Source organism: Pecten maximus, chromosome 10 (assembly GCF_902652985.1).
Source record: "Pecten maximus chromosome 10, xPecMax1.1, whole genome shotgun sequence".
Taxonomy (NCBI): Eukaryota; Metazoa; Mollusca; class Bivalvia; order Pectinida; family Pectinidae; genus Pecten; species Pecten maximus.
In genome coordinates, this window is record NC_047024.1 from 5640241 (window position 1) to 5664579 (window position 24339).

Sequence of the window (24339 nt, forward strand, 5' to 3'; positions counted from 1 at the left end):
TATATTGGGATAAAAGAAAACTCAAAATAATAAACTAAATGCAAAATATTTTTGTTACCTCTATATCATTCTTGATTTCATTGGTCAGTTCCTCTATGTCGTGGTCAGTCTCTGTCATAAGGCGTTTGATGTAACGTCTAAACAAAACAAAAATATGCATTGTTAAAAGGTTACAGTTAAGTAAGTATTACCTCATTTTAATCAAAGTACTTTCTGGCACAGGATTATAGGTGATTTAACTTTAATTTAAGACCAGTTAAATCAATTCTTTGATTAACAAGTTTATACATTAGGATTTTGCATGTTGTTGATATTTTAAAAAAATATTAAAAGATATACATATGAAATGCACTTTGCACCACTTGCTAAAAACAATGAAGACCATAATTACTTAAACTGATCTGAAATAAATCCTTACATCTGTCTACTCCCAAACTATACTGAGCAGAAGTAAATCCTAATATCTGTCTACTCCTCACCTGTACTTATCAAAGATAAATCCTTACATCTGTCTACTCCCAAACTATACTGATCAGAAGTAAATCCTAATATCTGTCTACTCCCCATCTATACTGATCACAGGTAAATCCTAATATCTGTCTACTCCCCACCTATACTGATCACAGGTAAATCCTAATATCTGTCTACTCCCCAAACTATACGGGTCACAGTTAATTCATAATATCTGTCTTCTCCCCACCTATACTGATCACAGGTAAATCCTGATATCTATTTACTCCCCACCTATACTGATCACAGGTAAATCCTGATATCTGTCTACTCCCCACCAATACTGATCACAGGTAAATCCTAATATCTGTCTACTCCCCACCTATACTGATCACAGGTAAATCCTAATATCTGTCTACTCCCCAAACTATACGGGTCACAGTTAATTCATAATATCTGTCTACTCCCCACCTATACTGATCACAGGTAAATCCTAATATCTGTCTACTCCCCACCTATACTGATCACAGGTAATTCCTAATATCTGTCTACTCCCTACCTATACTGATCACAGGTAAATACTAATATCTGTCTACTCCCCACATATACTGATCACAGGTAAATCCTAATATCTGTCTACTTCCCACCTATACAGATCACAGGTAAATCCTAATATCTGTCTACTCCCCACCTATACTGATCACAGGTAAATCCTAATATCTGTCTACTCCCCACCTATACTGATCACAGGCAAATCCTAATATCTGTCTACTCCCCACCTATACTGATCACAGGTAAATCCTGATATCTGTCTACTCCCCACCTATACCGATCACAGGTAAATCCTAATATCTGTCTACTTCCCACCTATACTGATCACAGGTAAATCCTTATATCTGTCTACTCCCCACCTATACTGATCACAGGTAAATCCTAATATCTGTCTACTCCCCACCTATACTGATCACAGGTAAATCCTGATATCTGTCTACTCCCCACCTATACTGATCACAGGTAAATCCTAATATCTGTCTACTTCCCACCTATACTGATCACAGGTAAATCCTTATATCTGTCTACTCCCCACCTATACTGATCACAGGTAAATCCTAATATCTGTCTACTCCCCACCTATACTGATCACAGGTAAATCCTAATATCTGTCTACTCCCCACCTATACTGATCACAGGTAAATCCTAATATCTGTCTACTCCCCGCCTATACTGATCACAGGTAAATCCTAATATCTGTCTACTTTCACCTATACTGATCACAGGTAAATCCTAATATCTGTCTATACTCCCCACCTATACTGATCACAGGTAAATCCTAATATCTGTCTACTCCCCACCTATACTGATCACAGGTAAATCCTAATATCTGTCTACTCCCCACCTATACTGATCACAGGTAAATACTAATATCTGTCTATACTCCCCACCTATACTGATCACAGGTAAATCTAAAGCAAGATATATATATGTGTGTGTACTTGAAAGCAGAGTACAATATATACTTTTAATGTTAAATCTTTATATTTCACTCAAAAGTCTTATGTATGATCTCTATATGTCGATATAGATAATATGGTTCATCAGAAAAGCGGCATGCATTTTATATATTATTAAACAAAGGAATTCAAACGCATGAAAACATGAAAACTGTGGGTTTTTTCTCAACAGATTCTACAGGACTATAGACAGTCATTTAGAAAGTCCTTTTTGTAACATTCTTTGGTATCTTTTTTCTTAACATATATATCTGTATACTGTGTTTTAACAGTACAACTTTAAAGGGGCTCGACTGTGAACCTGTAATAAACCATCCCATACCATCACCAGCACGACACCAATGACACCATTATAACACATCTCTCATAAATAGTACATGTATACATAACATGTATTCAATGACAAACTAGTTAAAGTTTTTCTTTATCATAATACTCTCTACCCAGTAACAAAGTGTCGAAGGATAAACAGGTTTTGTACTAATCAGAACTGGGTTTAATCTTCGAACAAGAGATTACGGTATACATTAATATTTAAATAAGATATTCACTAGTTTTATGGACATTTTAAAGAAACCCTAATGGAGGTATGTATCAGTATAACAAATAACAATATCCCATTCTGAAAAGCCAGCAGGTACTCTTTGAAAATATTTGTGACATTTGGCCGACCAGCAAAGACAATTTCACAATTGTTTATAGAAATTGCTGAATGAAATGTTTATTGAAATGATGACAATTTTGTTATACATTGTGTTAAGCCATACTAGTATCCCCAAACCATCAGATATTAGACAGATTATACCTGTTCTTCAGGCCACAACAAATTAATAATGCAAGCAAGTTAGGATGCACATGCATGCATTTTATCTTTGTCAATTCATTGGCAGCCTTTCTAATTGCTACGAAGCTTTTTATACAAAAAGTTTTTTTTCTAAAATCTTACCGACATAAAACGTTAAAATAACAAAAAATATAAATGCCTACTGACATGAACCGTTAAAATAACAGAAAATTACATCAAACTTTTTTATTGGAACTTTCTGCTGAAGTTTGTGATAGATCTACTTTCCACCTTTCAAACCAATGTTCTAGTGAAATCTACAGGACTGCACACTATCTAGTTAACCTGGTCATTGGGGTTCTAGTTCTCTGTTACCATCAGTCAGGTTTGGTGACCTTACATCATTAATGTAGAATTAGTCTGGAGAAGAGAGGCTCTAATGTATTTTAAACAATTAACTACCAAGTGTATATCAACCGGAGGTAGAGTTTTCAAGCAGTTGTATCTCTGCTGCAAAAACAGATGCTCACTTAAAACACCTGTTTAACTGAAATATATCGCTTTGATAAAAGTAAGGATGAATAATGCAAATGGTGGTATATTCCTGTCATTTACAAGTAATTAACAAGTTACTTTATATGGCAAAATTTTTTTAATAATATAAAAATAATCTTAAATGTGATAATTATCTGAGAATATCGCATATAATTATCCTCAAGCTGAGACAGATGTCTGCACAAATCTTCTCATAATGTATTCTGACGGCATAGACTTTCTGCTTACAATCTAATAATAGTGCTGTCATAGGATATTAAAATGAACTTATCAGTGAGTATAGCTATAATCAACATCAGCTCATCACATGATAACTTCTAGGAAAAATGGTTAACTTCCTAGCCTGGTTTGATTTTGTATAAAGAAGCAGCCATCTGCACCAGAAATAAATCTTTAATCTGATCTAATCTTCACTGATGTCAAAATAAAGCATTAACAACCAAAATTAAGATAAAGAGCCAAATTACTTTTAACTATCTCAGAAACAGGATATTATTGTCTAGAGAATATGTTTTCTGATTAGCATATATTATAAAATTGTGTCTATACATTTTAAGTATTAAGTAAATGTCAGAGAGATACCACCATATGTATAGGTATTTTATGATACACTTGGGTGCTAACTGCCGCACTGTTACAGTAGAAATGTTACTACATAAGAGATGTCTATTTCACCAACGCAATCTACCTTGAGAAAGGAAACCTGTCAGGAACCCTGCGTTATAATAAAAGTGTAATGAGAGAGAATATAGTGTCCGCGTTAAACAATCCAACACACCTGCTGTATCATCAGTACAATAAAGGCTCAGGATCACTTACCTCGCGAGCCTGACAATAAAAACAATGGCACAGCTGTTAACACTGTCACCTAAGTCATGGATTCAATGATCTATGGATTTTGTTCCATACATTGTTGAATTATATCAGAATATTTGTATGGTCAAACTTGATGTACATTATGTATGTTATCTTAGGTAGAAACAAGAGGCCCATGGGGCCTGTATCGCTCACCTTGTTGGATTTGACCAAATGTCAAAATAATGTTCATGTTCAATTTGTTCATACACATACTCTCTAAGAGACTGAAAGACCCTATGGATTATTTTTACAACCTAATTGTGAAGAAACTAAGTCCCTTAGGGTGGGGAAAGACCCTTGAGCCTCTTAGACTCCGCCCCTCAGGCCCCTGGGTGTTCAGAGTAAAATTTATACAAACTCTAGATCTGTTCCCCTCCCCCCAAGGATGTTCCTGACCAAATATGGTTCTAATTCATTCATAACTTTATGACTTGTAGCGATTTAAAGACTTAATCTCTATTTCCCCTATTTGGCCCCGCCCCTCAGGCCCCTTGGGGTTCAGAGTAAAAATTTATACAAACTTGTTCCTGACCAAATTTGGTTCAAATTCATCCATAACTTTATGACTAGTAGCGATTTAAATGATTAACCCTATTTCCTCTATTTGGCCCCGCCCCTCAGGCCCCTGGGGGTTCAGAGTAAAAATGTATACAAACTCTGTTCCCCTTCTCCCGAGGATGTTCCTGACCAAATTTGGTTCTAATTCATTCATAACTTTATGACTAGTAGCGATTTAAAGGATTAACCCTATTTCCCCTATTGGGCCCCACACTTAAGACCCCTTGGGGCCAGACCAACTGTTTATACAAAATTGGTTTCCCTTCACCCAAGGATGTTTCAGACCAAATATGGATTAAATCCCTTTATTCCTACGGAATAAGAAGGATTTCAAAGAATTTGCTATATTTCCCCTATTCGGCCCCACCCCTAAGGCCCCTGGGAGGCCAGACCCACTGTTTATACAAAATTGGTTCCCCTTCACCCAAGGATGCTTCAGACCAAACATGGATCAAATCCCTTTATTCCTGCAGAAGAAGAAGGATTTTAAAGAATATGCTATATTCCCCTATTGGGCCCCACCCCCCAGGCCCCTGGGGGGCCTGACCCACCGTTTATACAAAATTGGTTCCCTTTCACCCAAGGATGTTTCAGACCAAATAAGGATCAAATCCCTTTATTCCTACAGAAGAAGAAGGATTTTAAAGAATTTGCTATATTTCCCCTATTGGGCCCCGTCCCTAAGGCCCCTGGGGGGCCAGACCAACCGTTTATACAAAATTGGTTCCCCTTCACCCAAGGATGCTTCAGACCAAATATGAATCAAATCCCTTCATTTCTACAGAAGAAGAAGGATTTTAAAGAATTTGCTATATTTCCCCTATTGGGCCCCACCACTAAGGCCCCTGGGGGGCCAGACCCACCGTTTATACAAAATTGGTTCCCCTTCACCCAAGGATGTTTCAGACCAAATAAGGATCAAATCCCTTTATTCCTACAGAAGAAGAAGGATTTTAAAGAATTTGCTATATTTCCCCTATTGGGCCCCGCCCCTAAGGCCCCTGGGGGGCCAGACCAACCGTTTATACAAAATTGGTTCCCCTTCACCCAAGGATGCTTCAGACCAAATATGAATCAAATCCCTTCATTTCTACAGAAGAAGAAGGATTTTAAAGAATTTGCTATATTTCCCCTATTGGGCCCCACCCCTAAGGCCCCTGGGGGGCCAGACCCACCGTTTATACAAAATTGGTTCCCCTTCACCCAAGGATGCTTCAGACCAAATTTGGTCAAAATCCACTGAGTAGTTTAGGACTAGTAGCGATTTAAAGGAAAAGTTGACGGACGGACGACGGACGGACGATGGACGACGGACGCTGCGCCATGCCATAAGCTCACTGGCCCTTCGGGCCAGGTGAGCTAAAAATGAGACATGGTGTCTTTACTGAGACGACTGTACGACTGCTGACAGCAATCGACATAACATATAGATATGAGGGTAAAACTTCAATAGAATCTCTTACATGTAAAAACCATCTGTACAAAAAAATATTACAGTTAACAAGTGATATTTAGGTGACTTTCACTAGTACACAAGTGATATTTAGGTGACTTTGACTAGTACATGTCTCTATAAAGGTATAGATTAAAATAAACAGTCAAAACTTCCCAGCCTAACAGTACACGTAATTCAGAAGAATGCATGCACGTGCAGAGATATATATATCAGCAGACAGGCATACAGCAACAATTTCGGCTCTGGATAAAACAGCATAGTCACTTCAATGGCTTGTCTGATCTCAAAAAGCAGCTTGGATATCCTCAGCAACATAATACTGAGCTTAATTAATGATACGTGTTATAATGTCATCTCAGCAAGATAACACAGAGCTTATTTATGGTATGATGTCATCTCAGCAAGATAACACAGAGCTTATTTATGGTATGATGTCATCTCAGCAAGATAACACAGAGCTTATTTATGGTATGATGTCATCTCAGCAAGATAACACAGCTTATTTATGGTATGATGTCATCTCAGCAAGATAATACTGAGCTTATTTATGGTATGATGTCATCTCAGCAAGATAATACTGAGCTTATTTATGGTATGATGTCATCTCAGCAAGATAACACAGAGCTTATTTATGGTATGATGTCATCTCAGCAAGATAATACTGAGCTTATTTATGGTATGATGTCATCTCAGCAAGATAACACTGAGCTTATTTATGGTATGACATCATCTCAGCAAGATAACACTGAGCTTATTTATGGTATGATGTCATCTCAGCAAGATAATACTGAGCTTATTTATGGTATGATGTCATCTCAGCAAGATAACACTGAGCTTATTTATGGTATGATGTCATCTCAGCAAGATAACACAGAGCTTATTTATGGTATGATGTCATCTCAGCAAGATAATACTGAGCTTATTTATGGTATGACATCATCTCAGCAAGATAACACTGAGCTTATTTATGGTATGACACCATCTCAGCAAGATAACACTGAGCTTATTTATGGTATGACATCATCTCAGCAAGATAACACTGAGCTTATTTATGGTATGACATCATCTCAGCACGATAATACTGAGCTTATTTATGGTATGACATCATCTCAGCAAGATAACACTGAGCTTATTTATGGTATGACATCATCTCAGCAAGATAATACTGAGCTTATTTATGGTATGATGTCATCTCAGCAAGATAACACTGAGCTTATTTATGGTATGTCATCATCTCAGCAAGATAACACTGAGCTTATTTATGGTATGATGTCATCTCAGCAAGATAATACTGAGCTTATTTATGGTATGATGTCATCTCAGCAAGATAACACTGAGCTTATTTATGGTATGATGTCATCTCAGCAAGATAACACTGAGCTTATTTATGGTATGATGTCATCTCAGCAAGATAATATTGAGCTTATTTATGGTATGTCGTCATCTCAGCAAGATAATACTGAGCTTATTTATGGTATGACATCATCTCAGCAAGATAATACTGAGCTTATTATGGTATGACATCATCACAGCAAGATAATACTGAGCTTATTTATGGTATGACATCATCACAGCAAGATAACACTGAGCTTATTCATGGTATTAAGATATGACATCATCTCAGTAACATAACACGAAGCTTCCATGTCTATTTTAGCAAGCAAACACTAAACTGTCACCGGTCAGATCTTTTGAATTTAACACCTCCAGTATAACATTTGCTGGTGATTTCTAGATTTGTGTACTCATTTTTCTGTCATCTGATAAATTTTACAAGGTTTATTCCTGTATTGTCTAGCATACTGGATGTTTTAAATAACCCCATATTGTCTAGCATACTGGATGTTTTAAATAACCCCATATTGTCTAGCATACTGGACAAGGTCTTAAATAATCGCATATTGTCTTGGATACTGGAGGTTTAAAGTATTCCCATATTGTCCATCATACTTGAAAGTATTCCTCTTTGTGGTGATCTGACACAATGGACAAGTTAATAGGTATTCCTTCTGTCTAGCTGACAACTGAGACGGCCGAGGTACATACCCTGCGGTTGGACTGAGGTTCTGCTGTATGGCAGTGGTGGCGAGGGACTGTCTCAGTTCCTTGATGCTCTCTATTGCACTGTCCACCTCCTCTGTAGACTGGGCTGACTTGACCCTTGGCTCCTTGTGAGAGTGTGGATCTGTTACATAATCTGGCCCCTCAATACCTGGACCGTGATCCTCATCAGACTCACGCATACCTACAGAATGCCAATGATATCTATCAAATACAATATCACAAATATATATAGGGTAACGACTACTCCAGTCCTGGTCCAGGATTGTTTGGTACATCACAAAATGAAACTTTGAAGGTTTCCAGACAAATCTTTTGTTTTTGTATGTTTCTTAAGAATAGAGATTTAAGACAATTAAAGATGTTAATCATTTGTAATGAAACTTGATTTTACAGATGAATATTTGGAGTCAACACCAATATCGATCCTTACAACAAATTTTTACTGATAGGCTAGTGACTCGAGGAATTTTTCCATTTTATCTCTTTCACTTTAAATTCATTTTTTCTTCATAATAATCAATTTTAAAATAAATAGTATAATGGAGGCTTAGTATTTCTTTCCATATCTGTTGATAGAATGAATCAATGTACTAGTGGAAAAACTGAAATAAATGTCAATCAATTTATCAGCCTGAAGAAACTACAACAAAGTAAAATTTACATCAGGATTGCTTGAGGAAGATGGAGAGACACAGTAAGTAACTCATGCGGAGGATGGAGAGACACAGGAAGTAACTCATGCAGAGAATAGACAGACACAGGATGTAACAAATACAGATGATGGACAGATACAGGAAGTAACTCATGCGGAGAATAGACAGACACAGGATGAAACAGATACAGATGATGGACAGATACAGGAAGTAACTCATGCGGAGGATGGACAGACACAGGAAGTAACTCATGTGGAAAATAGACAGACACAGGATGTAACACATACGGATGATGGACAGACACAAGATGTAACACATACGGATGATGGAGGAACACAGGAAGTAACACATAAAGAGGATGGACAGGCACAGGAAGTAACACATACCAAGGATGGACAGATACAGGATGTAACTCATGCGGAGGATGGACAGACACAGGAAGTAAGTCATGAGGAAAATGTGGAGACACAGGAAGTAAGTCATGAGGAAAATGGAGAGACACAGGATGTAACTCTTGTGGAGGATGGACAGACACAGGAAGTAACACATACGGAGGATGGACAGACACAGGAAGTTACACATCATGAGGATGGAGAGACACAGGAAGTAACACATGCGAAGGTTGGACAGACACAGAAAGTTACACATGCAGTGTTTTTAAGATCATTGCTACTGCAAATTAACATAAATTTTGTCCTGATAATCATTATTTCTATGGAGGTAGGATACAGCTACATGTCAAAATGTTGGAATCATTCAGGTGACAAGTTAACAACAACAACAACAGCACAAGTGATTTGACGCTTTGTGTCTTGATAATTATTAGTTCTACAGAGGAAGGCTATGTATGATAAAGTTGGAATCATTCTGGTGACAAGTTAACAACACAAGTGATTTGCAGATCTTGTGTTTTTAGTTGATAACTAATAGTTACAAGACTGTGAACACACTTTCACTTTGTTTCCATGTCTCACTGTAAATGTCGTGTTTAAACTGTCGGTATCGGTGCCCCCTTCTCTCCGGTTTAGCACTTGAGGTATCATTTGGGACTAAAATTTGAACAAAATCACAAAAGTGTTGTGTCATCATTACCTTTTTACCAAGTTTCTTGAAACATTTTTAATTCAAGTCTGAGCTTTCTTTTGAGAAAATATCGAAAAACACAGATTTTCCTGAACTGTTCAGCCAAGATAAAGGATTTTCCAGATGCTTAATCTAGACACAGAAACCAGTTTTTATACAAAGAAAAAACCTGTCAGTTCATAATCCACAGTTCCTTGAATGACAGCTCACAAAAGCAGAAAAGATAACTGCATGGTAAAATGTAGTTGTAAGCATGCCAATGCTATTATATGTGCCAAAATGAAGAAGCCAAATTACAAGGCAAATTGTAAGAATTAAAGAAAAAAAGATAACAAAAAAATCCACAACAACAAAAATCTGAAAGCATATTAAAATGGTAATATCATATGTATATAGAAATTGAGGGACAAAGTTGGTAAAATGTATACCCACCCATCCGACTCTTTCGGCCTCCTTTTTCTTTATGTTTCCCTTTATGCTTCTTGCCTTCTTTAGATTCATCTGAAAAATTATGGAAAGTGAGACGATCGAATACAAATGTTGTCTTAGTTTCCATTACTACTAGTTCAGCAAATGCCATAAAAAAGCTGCTCCAAAAAATATTCATCTGTGCAACAAGGTTGGAAAAAGCATAGATAATGGAGGCTATATGGCTGTATATATTTGTTTGAAATGTGACTGTATAGGTCACCAAAGGAAAGAGAAGAAGGATTGTACTTGTAGTAAATGTTTACATTGGAAAAGTTTGTCAAATTAATCCTTCACCAGTCATTTTAGATACCAGCATCACCAAAGGGGACAGAGTTCCAATATATACCATCAATCACTTTTAGTGTTCTTCCATTTACATTTTAACAGTAAACAATCACATTTGTTCATGTCTATTCCATACAGGAAATGACTGTAGTATCCCTCATTTTTAAATCACAAACTCCAATCTCTCTTATCTGGTATACACAAGATGCATTACCAGTGTGGACTTCAAAATGCACAAAATATTTTTTGGATAGAACAAAGACTTGAAAAGTGATTGATAGTGGATAACCATGTATTCTTTTTATAGAATTTAGAATGGATAGAAAGAAAAAGAAGACTTCAAGAATAATGTTTAATAAAAGCTCATATAATTAAGAGTTACTGAGCAAAACTTAACATGTCCTCTCATGAGTTCCTTTGAACTTCTCCATCAGGTAACTTAAACATCTAGCAACCCGTTTGGTAACCAACAAACATGTTGGTTACCAAGGCAAACCCATATTGACATACCGTCCTGGTTGTCCAATGAGATTGGTTCCAGTTTTTCTACCTCCATCAACAACACCTCCTTAGACTCCACTTGTGGTTCCTCAGGTGGCGCCTTCACAGAATGGTACTGATCATAATTTACGAAAGTGGCGGAAGGCACCTGAGTTCGAGGTCGACCAGATTTACTGGCTGAAATAGTACCAGGGAGTTAAAGGTAGGATTAGAGAAACAGAGAATTAGAGGGCTCAGACTGACCATACTCTAGGACCTCACCTCATATCTCATACCAGAAACAGTGTAACATCTCTTCTCACTGGCCCTCATGTTTCTTATGATAGCCAATTAAATTATCTAATTTGTATACAAATTCAGATGATATTTTCAATGACTTGATCAAGTAAAATCAGGAGGTAAGGTAGGGTCATAAATACAGTCTTGAGAGCCCTTATAGAGTTAGTTTTAATGATCACAACATCACCACTTCCTCATACGTTTTATTTGATTTGAAAAGAAAAACAACTGCAATTGATTCTTAGAAATACATATCTACATGATTTTTTCTAATCATATAATGATTACTTCTGATAAATTTTTTTAACACAATATCAATACTTATTATTTTTGCAAGACTGCAAAGTGATGGTGAAGTTGGGATCTGGTGCTCAGATAGATTAAAACCATACATGATGTCGGACAAGTTATCTAGCAAGCATGGTCAACACTGATAATACGAGTTTCAGAGTTTTCTACACCTGGCTATACCAGTTACTTTAGTTCAGATATTCAACAAAAGATAAATCATAAAATAATGAAGAAATTATGAAATTTAATGCTACCAACAGAGGGAGCCACTATTAGCAGTTTTTGAACATTTGAAAGACACAAACCATAAATGAATGAACTACTAGTAAAGGTTTTAATTGTTTTGTGTCCAGTGTTATACATAACAACCAGGTTTGATTCACTAATATTAGTACAATAGATACAGTGTTGTTATAGTATATTGACAGTGATTACAGTATAACAATGGTTACAGTATACTGGTAGTGATTACAGTATACTGACAGTGGTTACGGTGTACTGACAGTAGTTACAGCATACTAACAGTGATAACAGCATACTGACAGTAGTTACAGTATACTGACAGTGGTTACAGTATACCAACAGTGATTATAGTATACCGACAGTGGTTACAGTATACTGACAGTGGTTACGGTGTACTGACAGTAGTTACAGTATACTGACAGTGATAACAGCATACTGACAGTAGTTACAGTATACTGACAGTGGTTACAGTATACCAACAGTGATTACAGTATACCGACAGTGGTTACAGTATACCGACAGTAGTTACAGTATACTGACAGTGATAACAGCATACTGACAGTAGTTACAGTATACTGACAGTGGTTACAGTATACTGACAGTGATAACAGTATACTGACAGTGATTACAGTATACTGACAGAGGTTACAGTATAAAAGTGGTCACAGTATACTGACAGTGGTTACAGTATAAAAGTGGTCACAGTATACTGACAGTGATTACAGTATACTGACAGTAGTTACAGTATACTGACAGTAGTTACAGTATACTTACAGTGATAACAGCATACTGACAGTAGTTACAGTATACTGACAGTGGTTACAGTATACTGACAGTGATTACAGTATACTGACAGTGGTTACAGTATAAAAGTGGTCACAGTATACTGACAGTGGTTAAAGTATACTGACAGTGGTTACAGTATACTGACAGTGGTTACACTATACTGACAGTGGTTACAGTATACTGACAGTGATAACAGTATACTGACAGTGGTTACAGTATACTGACAGTGGTTACAGTATACTGACAGTGATTACAGTATACTGACAGTGGTTACAGTATACTGACAGTGGTTACAGTATATTGACAGTGATTACAGTATATTGACAGCGGTTACAGTATACTGACAGTGGTTACAGTATACTGACAGTGATTACAGTATACTGACAGTGGTTACAGTATACTGACAGTGGTTACAGTATATTGACAGTGATTACAGTATACTGACAGTGATTACAGTATACTGACAGTGGTTACAGTATACTGACAGTGGTTACAGTATATTGACAGTGATTACAGTATATTGACAGCGGTTACAGTATACTGACAGCGGTTACAGTATACTGACAGTGATTACAGTATACTGACAGTGATTACAGTATACTGACAGTGATTACAGTATACTGACAGTAGTTACAGTATACTGACAGTGATAACAGCATACTGACAGTGATTACAGTATACTGACAGTGGTTACAGTATACTGACAGTGTTTACAGTATACCGACAGTGATAACAGCATACTGACAGTAGTTACAGTATACTGACAGTGGTTACATTATGCTGACAGTGGTTACAGTATACTGACAGTGTTTACAGTATACTGACAGTGGTTACAGTATACTGACAGTGATTACGGTGTACCAAATATATTGAAAATAGTTAGAATATACTGACAGTTTAAGTGAATGTTAAGAGTGAAATGTTACTATATATAGATATGATCTGCCACCAAAACACACAGCCAGAGAACCCTTGCTACATTGCCATAAATAGAATTTAATTCCATGATTTTTAGATCTTTAATATGCATGATAACAGTAAAGAAATACATTTTTTTTATTCAAGCTAGACAGTGCAGATATACATTTGTACTACAGTGTAATTGTACTATATCATCAACTGATAGATCTAATTAATGTGATGTGGTGAATGTCAGAACTTCTACTTAATTTTGGTTTGTGATATTACTTCAAATCTAAATGATAAACACAACTATGAATAGTACTTGTAAAAATATCACATTCATAAAATTTTATCAACCCCATGCACCCCAGTATATTTTATTTTGAATTGCAATGCTCTAGATGTAAACCCACCCTGTATACAACTATAAATAATAGCTAACCCAATGTACCGTAATTATTTTCAGCAAAATCCTGGCAGTCATGGAGTTATTATCTTAAAATTATACCTGTATGTACCGGATCAACAGCCATTACCAATATCAGACATTACATATCATACTTAAAATCAGACATTATATCACACTCAAATCCAGATATTATATATCATACTCGAAATAAGACATTATATCTTATTCAAATTAAGACATATTATATCATACTCGAAATTAGACATTACATCATACTTAAATTAAGACACTATATAATACTTGAATTCAGACATAAAAACACTGAATTACAAATGAACTAGTACACTGAACATCTAAGAGATGAAAAGAAAATGTCTAGAATTGCTGATCAATAAATACATATTTTAAGAAATGAAACTGATTTTCACACCACCATTTTATTTCTGGCTTTTCATTACAAATAAATTTATAAGAGATCTTCAAACAACAAAAGTTGAAGCCAGACAGACATCGCCATGCCGTAATACTCCCTTCACATTTGACAGGTGTCATTTCATATATATGGTGATATAGTTTTAATCCTCTATTGACAATTGTGTGTTTATTAAAATTTGACCAATAAAATGAAATAGAATTTAATCATAGGTGGTGGATTTACTGTATAACAAGGACGTTAAGCCCCATCAATCAATCAATCAATGCTGTATAACTGACCAATCAGGTTCTTAATTTAGACGACCAATCAGGTTGTTGATGTGCTGTAAAATTGACCAATAAGGTCTTAGGTTTGGATGACCAATCAGATTCTGTGACAGTAAGTCTTACCATCACAAATGGTTATGGGAGGTTTAGAGGAGCGCTCGTCAAAGGGATTGGGGTGCATCCGAATGACGTTATTACCTGATCTGTTCTCCTGCAAGTATACAAAACACAGAAACATTTATAAGTTAGTGGTAAACATTCAAATTAAAATATAAAATGGAAAGACAGGTAAAATACACCTACGATACACTCACCTGTTTAACAAACACTTAACCAATAACATGTTGAGGGTTATATATATGTATTTACAATAAAATATCTGAAAGTACACAGGGTCATACACAATTACAAATGCCTGAGGAACACTTATCTCATTTGATTATAGTGAATAATATAACAGTATCTAATAAATAATATAACCATTTTTGTGTGTGCTTATTATTGACAAAAGTCTTCTTTTTTTTTTAGTAAATGAAATATATTTAAATTAAAATTCAAAACCTGTACATATTGTATCCATAAGTATATGAAACAAAACATGGTTATAAAAAAAAAAAAAAAAAAAAAATCATGCTTTTCAAATCTCAATTTCTGCTAAAACTAGTTATGGATCAGGTGAATTCTGCAAACCTAATTCTGTTTCAACATAGTTTCTTACATTTCACCAACCACAGATGTAGGCTTGTGAATGGGCTCTCACTGCCCACTGATACTTAATTGAATGGGCTCTCACTGCTGAGTAATATCTAATCTTAATGAGCTCTCACTGTCTACTGATATCTATTTGACTGGGCTCTCACTGCCAAGTAATATCTAATCTTAATGGGCTCTCACTGTCTACTGATATCTGCATTTGACTGGGCTTTCACTGCTGAGTAATATCTAATCTTAATGGGCTCTCACTGCCCACTGATATCTATTTGACTGGGCTCTCACTGCCGACTTATATCTATTTCAATGGGCTCTCACTGCCCACTGATATCTATTTGACAGGGCTCTCACTGCCAACTAATATCTAATCTTAATGGGCTTAACTTTCCACTGATATCTATTTGACTGGGCTCTCACTGCCAGCTGATATATAATTTAATCGGCTCTCATTGCCCACTAATACCTATTTCAATTGGCTCTTACTGCCAACTGATATCTAATTTTAATCGGCTCTCACTGCCCATCGATATCTTCTTAATGGGATCTCACTGTCCACCAATATATATTTGACTGGGCTCTCACTGCCCACTGATATCTATTTGACTGGGCTCTCACTGCCCATTGATATCTATTTGACTGGGCTCTCACTGCCCACTGATATCTATTTGACAGGGCTCTCACTGCCCATTGATGTCTATTTGACTGGGCTCTCACTGCCCATTGATATATATTTGACTGGGCTCTCACTGCCGACTTATATCTATTTCAATGGGCTCTCACTGCCCACTGATATCTATTTGACAGGGCTCTCACTGCCAACTAATATCTAATCTTAATGGGCTTAACTTTCCACTGATATCTATTTGACTGGGCTCTCACTGCCAGCTGATATATAATTTAATCGGCTCTCATTGCCCACTAATACCTATTTCAATTGGCTCTTACTGCCAACTGATATCTAATTTTAATCGGCTCTCACTGCCCATCGATATCTTCTTAATGGGATCTCACTGTCCACCAATATCTATTTGACAGGGCTCTCACTGCCCATTGATGTCTATTTGACTGGGCTCTCACTGCCCATTGATATATATTTGACTGGGCTCTCACTGCCCACTGATATCTATTTGACTGGGCTCTCACTGCCCATTGATATCTATTTGACTGGGCTCTCACTGCCCACTGATATCTATTTGACTGGGCTCTCACTGCCCACTGATATATATTTGACTGGGCTCTCACTGCCTATTGATATCTATTTGACTGGGCTCTCACTGCCTATTGATATCTATTTGACTGGGCTCTCACTGCCCATTGATGTCTATTTGACTGGGCTCTCACTGCCCATTGATATATATTTGACTGGGCTCTCACTGCCCACTGATATCTATTTGACTGGGCTCTCACTGCCCATTGATATATATTTGACTGGGCTCTCACTTCTCACTGATATCTATTTGACTGGGCTCTCACTGCCCATTGATATCTATTTGACTGGGCTCTCACTGCCCATTGATATATATTTGACTGGGCTCTCACTGCCCACTGATACCTACCTACACTGCACTTTTCACTATACATTCATTTTTGGTCATTGATTTGCAAACTTGGAAGTTTTTTAATTAAGATAACAATGTACAATATTCAACAGCAATTATTCAAATCTACTGTGATTATAGAATTGTTCATTTATACCAATTCTAGCTCTATAATACCATTATAAGGTCTGTCTCAGCTCTACAATGAGGTCATGCAAACCTATAGTATATATTATGCTTCTAATACTCTATATTGTGTACACATTGTGCTTAGGAGTACTATAGGCTGGGACAAGTCAATATAAACATATAACTGTATACATAAAAAAACATAATAATAAACAATTAAATTGTTAAATCTTAACTCCAACATAAGTCAAACAAACACAGTCTAAATCTACATGTTTACTGGGGAGTGCATGGCTATAGCCCGCTGTACTGGCATTACACTGCCTTATACCAATCACCGCGTTCTACTCTACTTATCCAAGGGAAGCAACTCTCTGTGTGTAGTAGTCTAGCTCTCATACATCACAAAAAACGTAACACAAATCTAGATTAGGCAAAGTTTGAAGAACACAAACAAAACTTCTGACAATTGATGTCGAAAGGAAACAACAAAACATGATTAGCAACAAACACTAATTACTGGTGTAATGACTCTGGCCTAGTCTTATGTCAGGAATTAATCAATTTCCTTCTCTAAAAAAATACAAGTACATGTATCTTTGAATTAACTGATATTGAGAATGTTTTAGTTGAGATAGACAGGTCATGTTTAGCTAATCAAATAATTCCTACAGATGTAAGAACATAGTTGTTTTATTTCAAATGCATTTGAAATCAACTTAAACTGTTGTTATTAAATCATTATAAAAACATTTTAAAAATTTGAGTTTATTTTGATTTTCTCTTTAAAATATTCATTAGAATTGTGCTTTTATTTTCTATTTATTTCAAACTGGATTGGCCAGTGTTCCAGGAAAAAGATTGCGTTGTTTTTGGTGATAGGTCCAAGGAGCACTGCAGGTAACTTCTTCACTTTAAAACTACAGTGCATATTAGGTTAATGCAAGGACACAAAAATATGCTAATAATCTGGAGTTATTGCCCCTTTTATCAATTATCTCACTTTTCAGTTTCTGATTCAAATAGAAATCCCATCTCCAATTATCCTGGCAACTGAAAAGATTTTCTCTGGTCACTTCAAAAATTTCAATTAATGAGCAAAAGTACATCAATTTGATTTGTCATTTTTTTCTGGATATTCATTGACATGACCAAGTATGACCAGATCTTTCTTGTACAGCAGAATCAGATAACTGTTACATGTTTTATGACCATACAGCAAAGAGGTATCTGAGGTTTATTGACAATGACCCACATGATCCATACCACCGAATATTAAATAGATAAAGACAGCAAGTACACAGATCCCAATGTGTGCCAGGTATGTTGTTCCCCATTATCACCAAATATTATTCCATATTTTGCCATGACCAGATATTGGACAGAGGTTGACAGATATATGCAGCACAAGACAGGATGCTAGAGAGGATAGAGAGCTCATCATTCTGAAGTCATTTGGAAGGCTAAACTTTATTAATTTTTTTAATTATCCTGAATAACCATTTGGAATCATATTTATACTTCCTTTTGAAAATCAAATAACAACAAAAAGATCAATGATATTTGATTTGTAAATTAGCCTGAAACAAACTTATGAAAACTCAAGAGTTATTGTAACAGCAAAGGAAACTGAAGAAATAGAAGTTTCTATATTTTGTGAAATTTCAATTAATTTATTGCACAGCACTTTTCAACTATGATATTTATAGCCTGTTCTCACCAAATAGGAGTCATTGTAAGCTATTTTCATTATAAGTATTTTCATTAAATGTATTTCAGAGTTTGCAATGGTGTTTCCCACAAATAAACAAAATGATAGGTTGAAAGAGAAATCGAGTTGATAATGTCAATGAGAATGATCATGAAATTCTTAGTGTAGTTAACTACACAAAAACATAAAACAAACTTCACTTATCAACATCTGAAATGGATATCAAAGCATACAGAAATCATCACACGATCAATTATTCTCAAATATATTGACATAAAACCCAGAAAGGAAGTACCATGCATTTACACAAAATTACTGAACAAGAATTTTCTGTTTCTTACCAAATTCTATATGTTTATATTAACATTTATTAACAGAAAGGACTTCACAACATTAAAACAGATCACAAGTTTAATATTTACAAGAGTAAATGTGCACAAAGTAAAATCTAGGTAAAAGAAAAAACTACAAATGTACTTAAGACGGAGGCAAATCATGTAATAACCAGTACAATAAAACGGTAAGCTAAAGTAATGACTGCCCAAATAGGGCAAGATACGGTCACTCGTGTTCTCATACCTGTTTGCGGCTCTGTTGTAGCATATCCTGCTGACGCTGCTGGGCTGCGGACACTTCAAGGATATGGCGCTGAAGGGGCTGGCGGTTGATGGGCGAGATACTGGCTTGGTGTGTTATCTGTGACCGAACCAGGTCATCTATGTTGGTCTCTGTAAATGAGGACAATAAAAGTGTGTATAAGAAACAGAAGCATAAAAATACACAATTTTTATACATAAACATCTCTTAATTACATAATTTATATCTTAAATGTTTCTTATTGACAAAGGAACAATAAATTAAGTCTTACCGACATGTCTTTTGCTTAAGACTTCTAGAAATTAAATCACTAGCTTCACTTAATTATCACACTTTTCTAATTTAACAACCTTTGTCTTAAAATTACTGTTAAATGATGATATCCATATGTGTATACCGTATTTGACCTAATAAGGGCGCAGGGCGCGGGTAATTGACAGTGGGGGCGCCCTTATTAAGATTAGTTATTCTGAAGTTTTATGAAACAGACTATACCTTATAGCAGAATACCCAAGGTTGTGGAAACGGTAAAATATTCAGTCATAAAAATATTCCAGATGAAGATATCTATTCATTATCATATATTAAGCTTAAACATGACTTGAATACTCCTGTAAACTTGTAAACCATGCCAGCTGATCTTTAGACCAGAGAACGTGTGTTCCACCATTTATGTTCAAATGGAACTCTTTTGTGTTCTATTTATAGAAACAGGTGATTTCCCAGATCACAACAGACATCGTTTTCTTTGACCTAATAATTGATTTACAATGTATTTTACTAGTTTTCTGTTCTGAACAAAAGTTATTTATCAACAAGAATGAAGTCTTTACTTTATCTTCAAATAAAGATGGTAAGTTATTATTTGTATGTGTGTTTAGTTTTGGGTGCTCTTTGCACTGACATGTCATCTGTAGCCTGTAGGAATACACAAAATGTGGCGAAAACATGTGTTCCAGTTACTTAATTTGCTGAAGAAAATTGAACACATAAAGTAGCAAAATATTTCACATGAATTATTACTTTTGAACACCATTTTGACACTCAGTCAAAGATTTATTTCCTTGAAAAAAGGTAGGGGCGCCCTTATTAGGGCAGGCGCCCTTATTAGGTCAAATACGGTATATCACTCATCTTATACCCCTTTCATTTACAGTAAAAATACCAGAACACTGTCTACACCTGACAACAAATCCTGTGTTCTATAGTAAATAGGGTAATTAGATTATATTGAATAATTTGAAGAATGAATGTTTCGTTTAAATGTAAAGTACAGAATTATATTCAAAAGAAAAACAAGAGTTCTTACTTATGACCTTGAACTGTTTTAACGAACTTACAAACCAGAGTGACATTAACTGTATTAATTCAATGTTTCTTTGATTTGAAGAATCAATGTCTTATAATCATAAACTGTATAAAGACATTAGTAACCATTAAAGTATGGTACATTTGATGTACAGGAACAGAAAATCTTTAACATTTACTTATTCACAATTTCATTTCCATGGTAGATGCAGTGTAACAACGTCACCACATTTTGTATGTTACACCTGAAAAAATCCCTAACTTTGGTGAGAACAACCAACCAAGAAAAGACGGATGACTGAAAAGGAGAATACATCTTAAGAGATACATGTATATAGACTGAAATCAGATAAGACTGGTCAGTTAAGACATATGAAATTGCAATGCTAGTATAGATTGGGCTCAAGATTAGACAGGGGATGGTTTAGACAGGTTAGTTTTCTGTGGTTTTCAAACCTTAACATAGGAACTTTTTGTTTCAAGTAACTTAATATAATATGTGATACAGGTAATATACAAATATACAGCAAGTCTAACAGCAATAACAGTCGCCTTACTAAAGAATTTTATACAACTTGAAAAATCACATTACAAACAAAAGGGATATTGATGAACTTTCTATGCTGTTTAATCTATGAAAATGTAATTGGCTGAAATTGTTTTTAACCCCTTAATGAAGACTTAAACATTCTTCTTCAGATTTTCCTAACCCATATGCGGCACAGACTCTTGCAAGAATCCTGCAACCTAGAAAGTAGGTGAAGGTCAACTATCAGGACAAACTTGATTTCCCTTTAGCAATCAGCACACAGGTCATATATAGTTGAACAACATTGTCAGTATTTTTTTTTTTTTGTGTGAACATTTAAAAAAAAAATTGCATGGTCAAAATATTTGATTGAAATAAAGGACTATAACTCTCATCCATACAACAAAACTATATATAAAGGAGAAATATCATTACTTCTGATCTTAAGAAGAAAATATTTCATTTTCTAAGACATATTTTACCCTTAATTTTTACCAGAAAATGTAACTTTGGTTAAAAAAAGCTTGACACTTAATATTCTTCCACTAGTGAATGGTATGTATAACAAACCACTATGTCTACAGAAGTGATTTTGTAACACTAGCATCATGTATGATGGACATCCTTCTGGATGATTTAAAACAAGCATTGATCACCTAAATATATAAACAAAACACAAAGAAATGATGCACAAGAAAGACGTTACTATTCTATAAAGCTAGAACAGGGTCCTCCATACCAGTGTGTGTACACTAACAAGATTTGGATAAGGAAAACCATCCTTTACCTGGTAAAAATGTTTCTCAGAAAAAAGGTATGTTATTTAATGAAAGGATTCTGTCGGCAATCAATAATGGTGCCAGAAATTGCAAGTGGAAAAAATATTCCTAAAAAGCACCAAATCTAATGTTATGTTTTGTAGACAGGAATGTTTTCTGTGAAGTTGTTTGTATTTGAAATACCATCCTTTCTACAGCAGCACTTTACAGTCTCCATGTTAACTCTTAGGTGATTAAAGGACTATAACAGGATCTAACCAGACACAAGAAATTTGAAATCCTCATTTTTTGATTTGAGAGTGATTTATCAGATGTGATATTATTATTACTTCTATCCAGTCTGTTGTTTAGTTACCTGTCTCAAGTTTTACATAAATTTGAATTATTTTCCCGTACTTAATTTACATGCAGTCAAAAATTACCTCCCTTGCAAATCAATAGTTATCTCCCTTGCAATCAAAAGATAAGTTGCTTTGTTTATGCTGTCAAATGTTATTACTACAGATAGAAGGGATGATGTTTCTCTGTTAGGTACTACAGACATTTAGAGCGTCCGGCTATATAGGTGCACACCCCGTATACCCGTAATACTAATTATAGAGAATCTTACGACGTCCTCGTGTACGTTTCATGTGCTCCTTCCATACTTTAACCAAAGTACTTCCTACAACTAAATAGCCAGAACAACAGTAATACACCATGTACAGACACAAGTTACAATTATACAGTAGTCAGTAACAAACTGTACAGTAATTACAGACACACATATACAATGGAGTCAAAAACAGTAATACACAATATACAAACATACCGCATTTATTCTAATAAACGCCCCCCCCCCCCCCCCTTTTTTTTGGAAAGAAAAATTCCTCAATTCGAGAAAAAGAACTTACCGTGGCACAGTTATATATCCATCCACGTGTGTCCAGATGTATAATTATTTAAAGGATATCCAACATAAAACTAACACAAACCACAAAACTAAGTTTCAGTAACTATATCATGGTGTGAAATGGTTACATACAACAGATCTCACAACTTACCGACTCTGAAATTTTGATCTCCATTAATCTCCCCCCCTTGGAAAAATTTCACGCCCCCCGGGCGTTTATTTGAATAAATACGGTATGTCAAATCAAATACTGACACTTAATTAACAATTTACTCAAATATACTCTGTCTTTTCTTTGTATTAAATTTCAGCTACAAATGTGTAATGTACAGAAGAGATGATGGAAGGTGAATATACAGTATAAATCCTGTGTGTTTGAGGAACATCACATTCATCACGGGGAATCTAACAGTCTCTGCTTTAAACACATGGTGAAACAATATGTAAGGTAATAAAGGTGAGAAATCTACCCAAACTGTGAGGCCCCTTAAGGGGTGTGTAGAGTAACACAGAAAGGTGGGTGGTATCAAACACAAACAGTGTGAAAGAGTGAGGACATCTTTTCCCTCAGATATCCTTGAGGGTATGTCTGGGGTATTCCCTGGAGGTTAAATGTTAAGGTGATATGCTGGCAGACTCCATTTTCCTGTGGAGGTTCCAAAGGGGCTAATCCCCGGGGAAGAAGAAAGAAAGGTTGTGGATGGGTGAGAGAACTGCACACAGCTACATATACCTTCAGGCATTCCCAACAACTTAGCTAGGATATCATCACTACATTTTTCATGGAAGGGTTTGATGGACTTATGGTGACCTCTGACCCCTTGCTGTAGTGGTTCTGTATCTGATGTAATAAACAGCATCAATAAGTGTCCACACAACTGCTGTATATATATCTTGTCACATACAAACACTGACATTTTCCACTAGACTTCAAATAATAATGGAGATTCAACCATGGTATAATCCGCGTACTATAAAAACTTTGGAATCGGTATCAGGAAATTATGTGATTGAAGACAGTAGACAGTGCACAGTAATTGATTTGAGAAATCATTAAAAATGAGAAAATATACATTTCTATCATCTATAAAAACAGGATGCACACGTGGGGCAGTTCAGGAAACACATCATATATACATCAAGGTGATCATACAAAAATATAGAACCACAAAAAACCTCAAATTTAACATCTCTAGCACACATCAAGACATACTACAGGTATTGGGATCACACACAAACATATACTTATTACTTTTCTGGAAAAAAAGAATGATCCATGCAATATATTTGTTATGCAAAATGG

The 24339-nt window shown here is 35.6% G+C and overlaps 1 protein-coding gene across 46 annotated transcripts in view; it reads right to left on the reverse strand.

Annotated features, from left to right (window-relative positions):
* Nucleotides 1-24339, reverse strand: part of LOC117336185 (cytosolic carboxypeptidase 2-like) — a 148417-nt gene that overhangs the window by 13202 nt on the left and 110876 nt on the right. For 27 of the 46 annotated variants that reach the window (XM_033896624.1, XM_033896604.1, XM_033896597.1 and 24 more), the window contains 10 exons: nucleotides 23770-23877; nucleotides 22755-22814; nucleotides 19511-19659; nucleotides 14966-15053; nucleotides 11239-11406; nucleotides 10405-10473; nucleotides 9840-9938; nucleotides 8219-8417; nucleotides 4120-4128; nucleotides 59-137 (listed from right to left, as the gene is read on the reverse strand). In XM_033896624.1, coding sequence (XP_033752515.1) covers nucleotides 59-137; nucleotides 4120-4128; nucleotides 8219-8417; nucleotides 9840-9938; nucleotides 10405-10473; nucleotides 11239-11406; nucleotides 14966-15053; nucleotides 19511-19659; nucleotides 22755-22814; nucleotides 23770-23877 — 1028 coding nt within the window. The remainder of the gene's footprint in view (nucleotides 1-58; nucleotides 138-4119; nucleotides 4129-8218; nucleotides 8418-9839; nucleotides 9939-10404; nucleotides 10474-11238; nucleotides 11407-14965; nucleotides 15054-19510; nucleotides 19660-22754; nucleotides 22815-23769; nucleotides 23878-24339) is intronic. The other 19 variants (XM_033896636.1, XM_033896634.1, XM_033896632.1 and 16 more) reach the window with 11 other exon arrangements.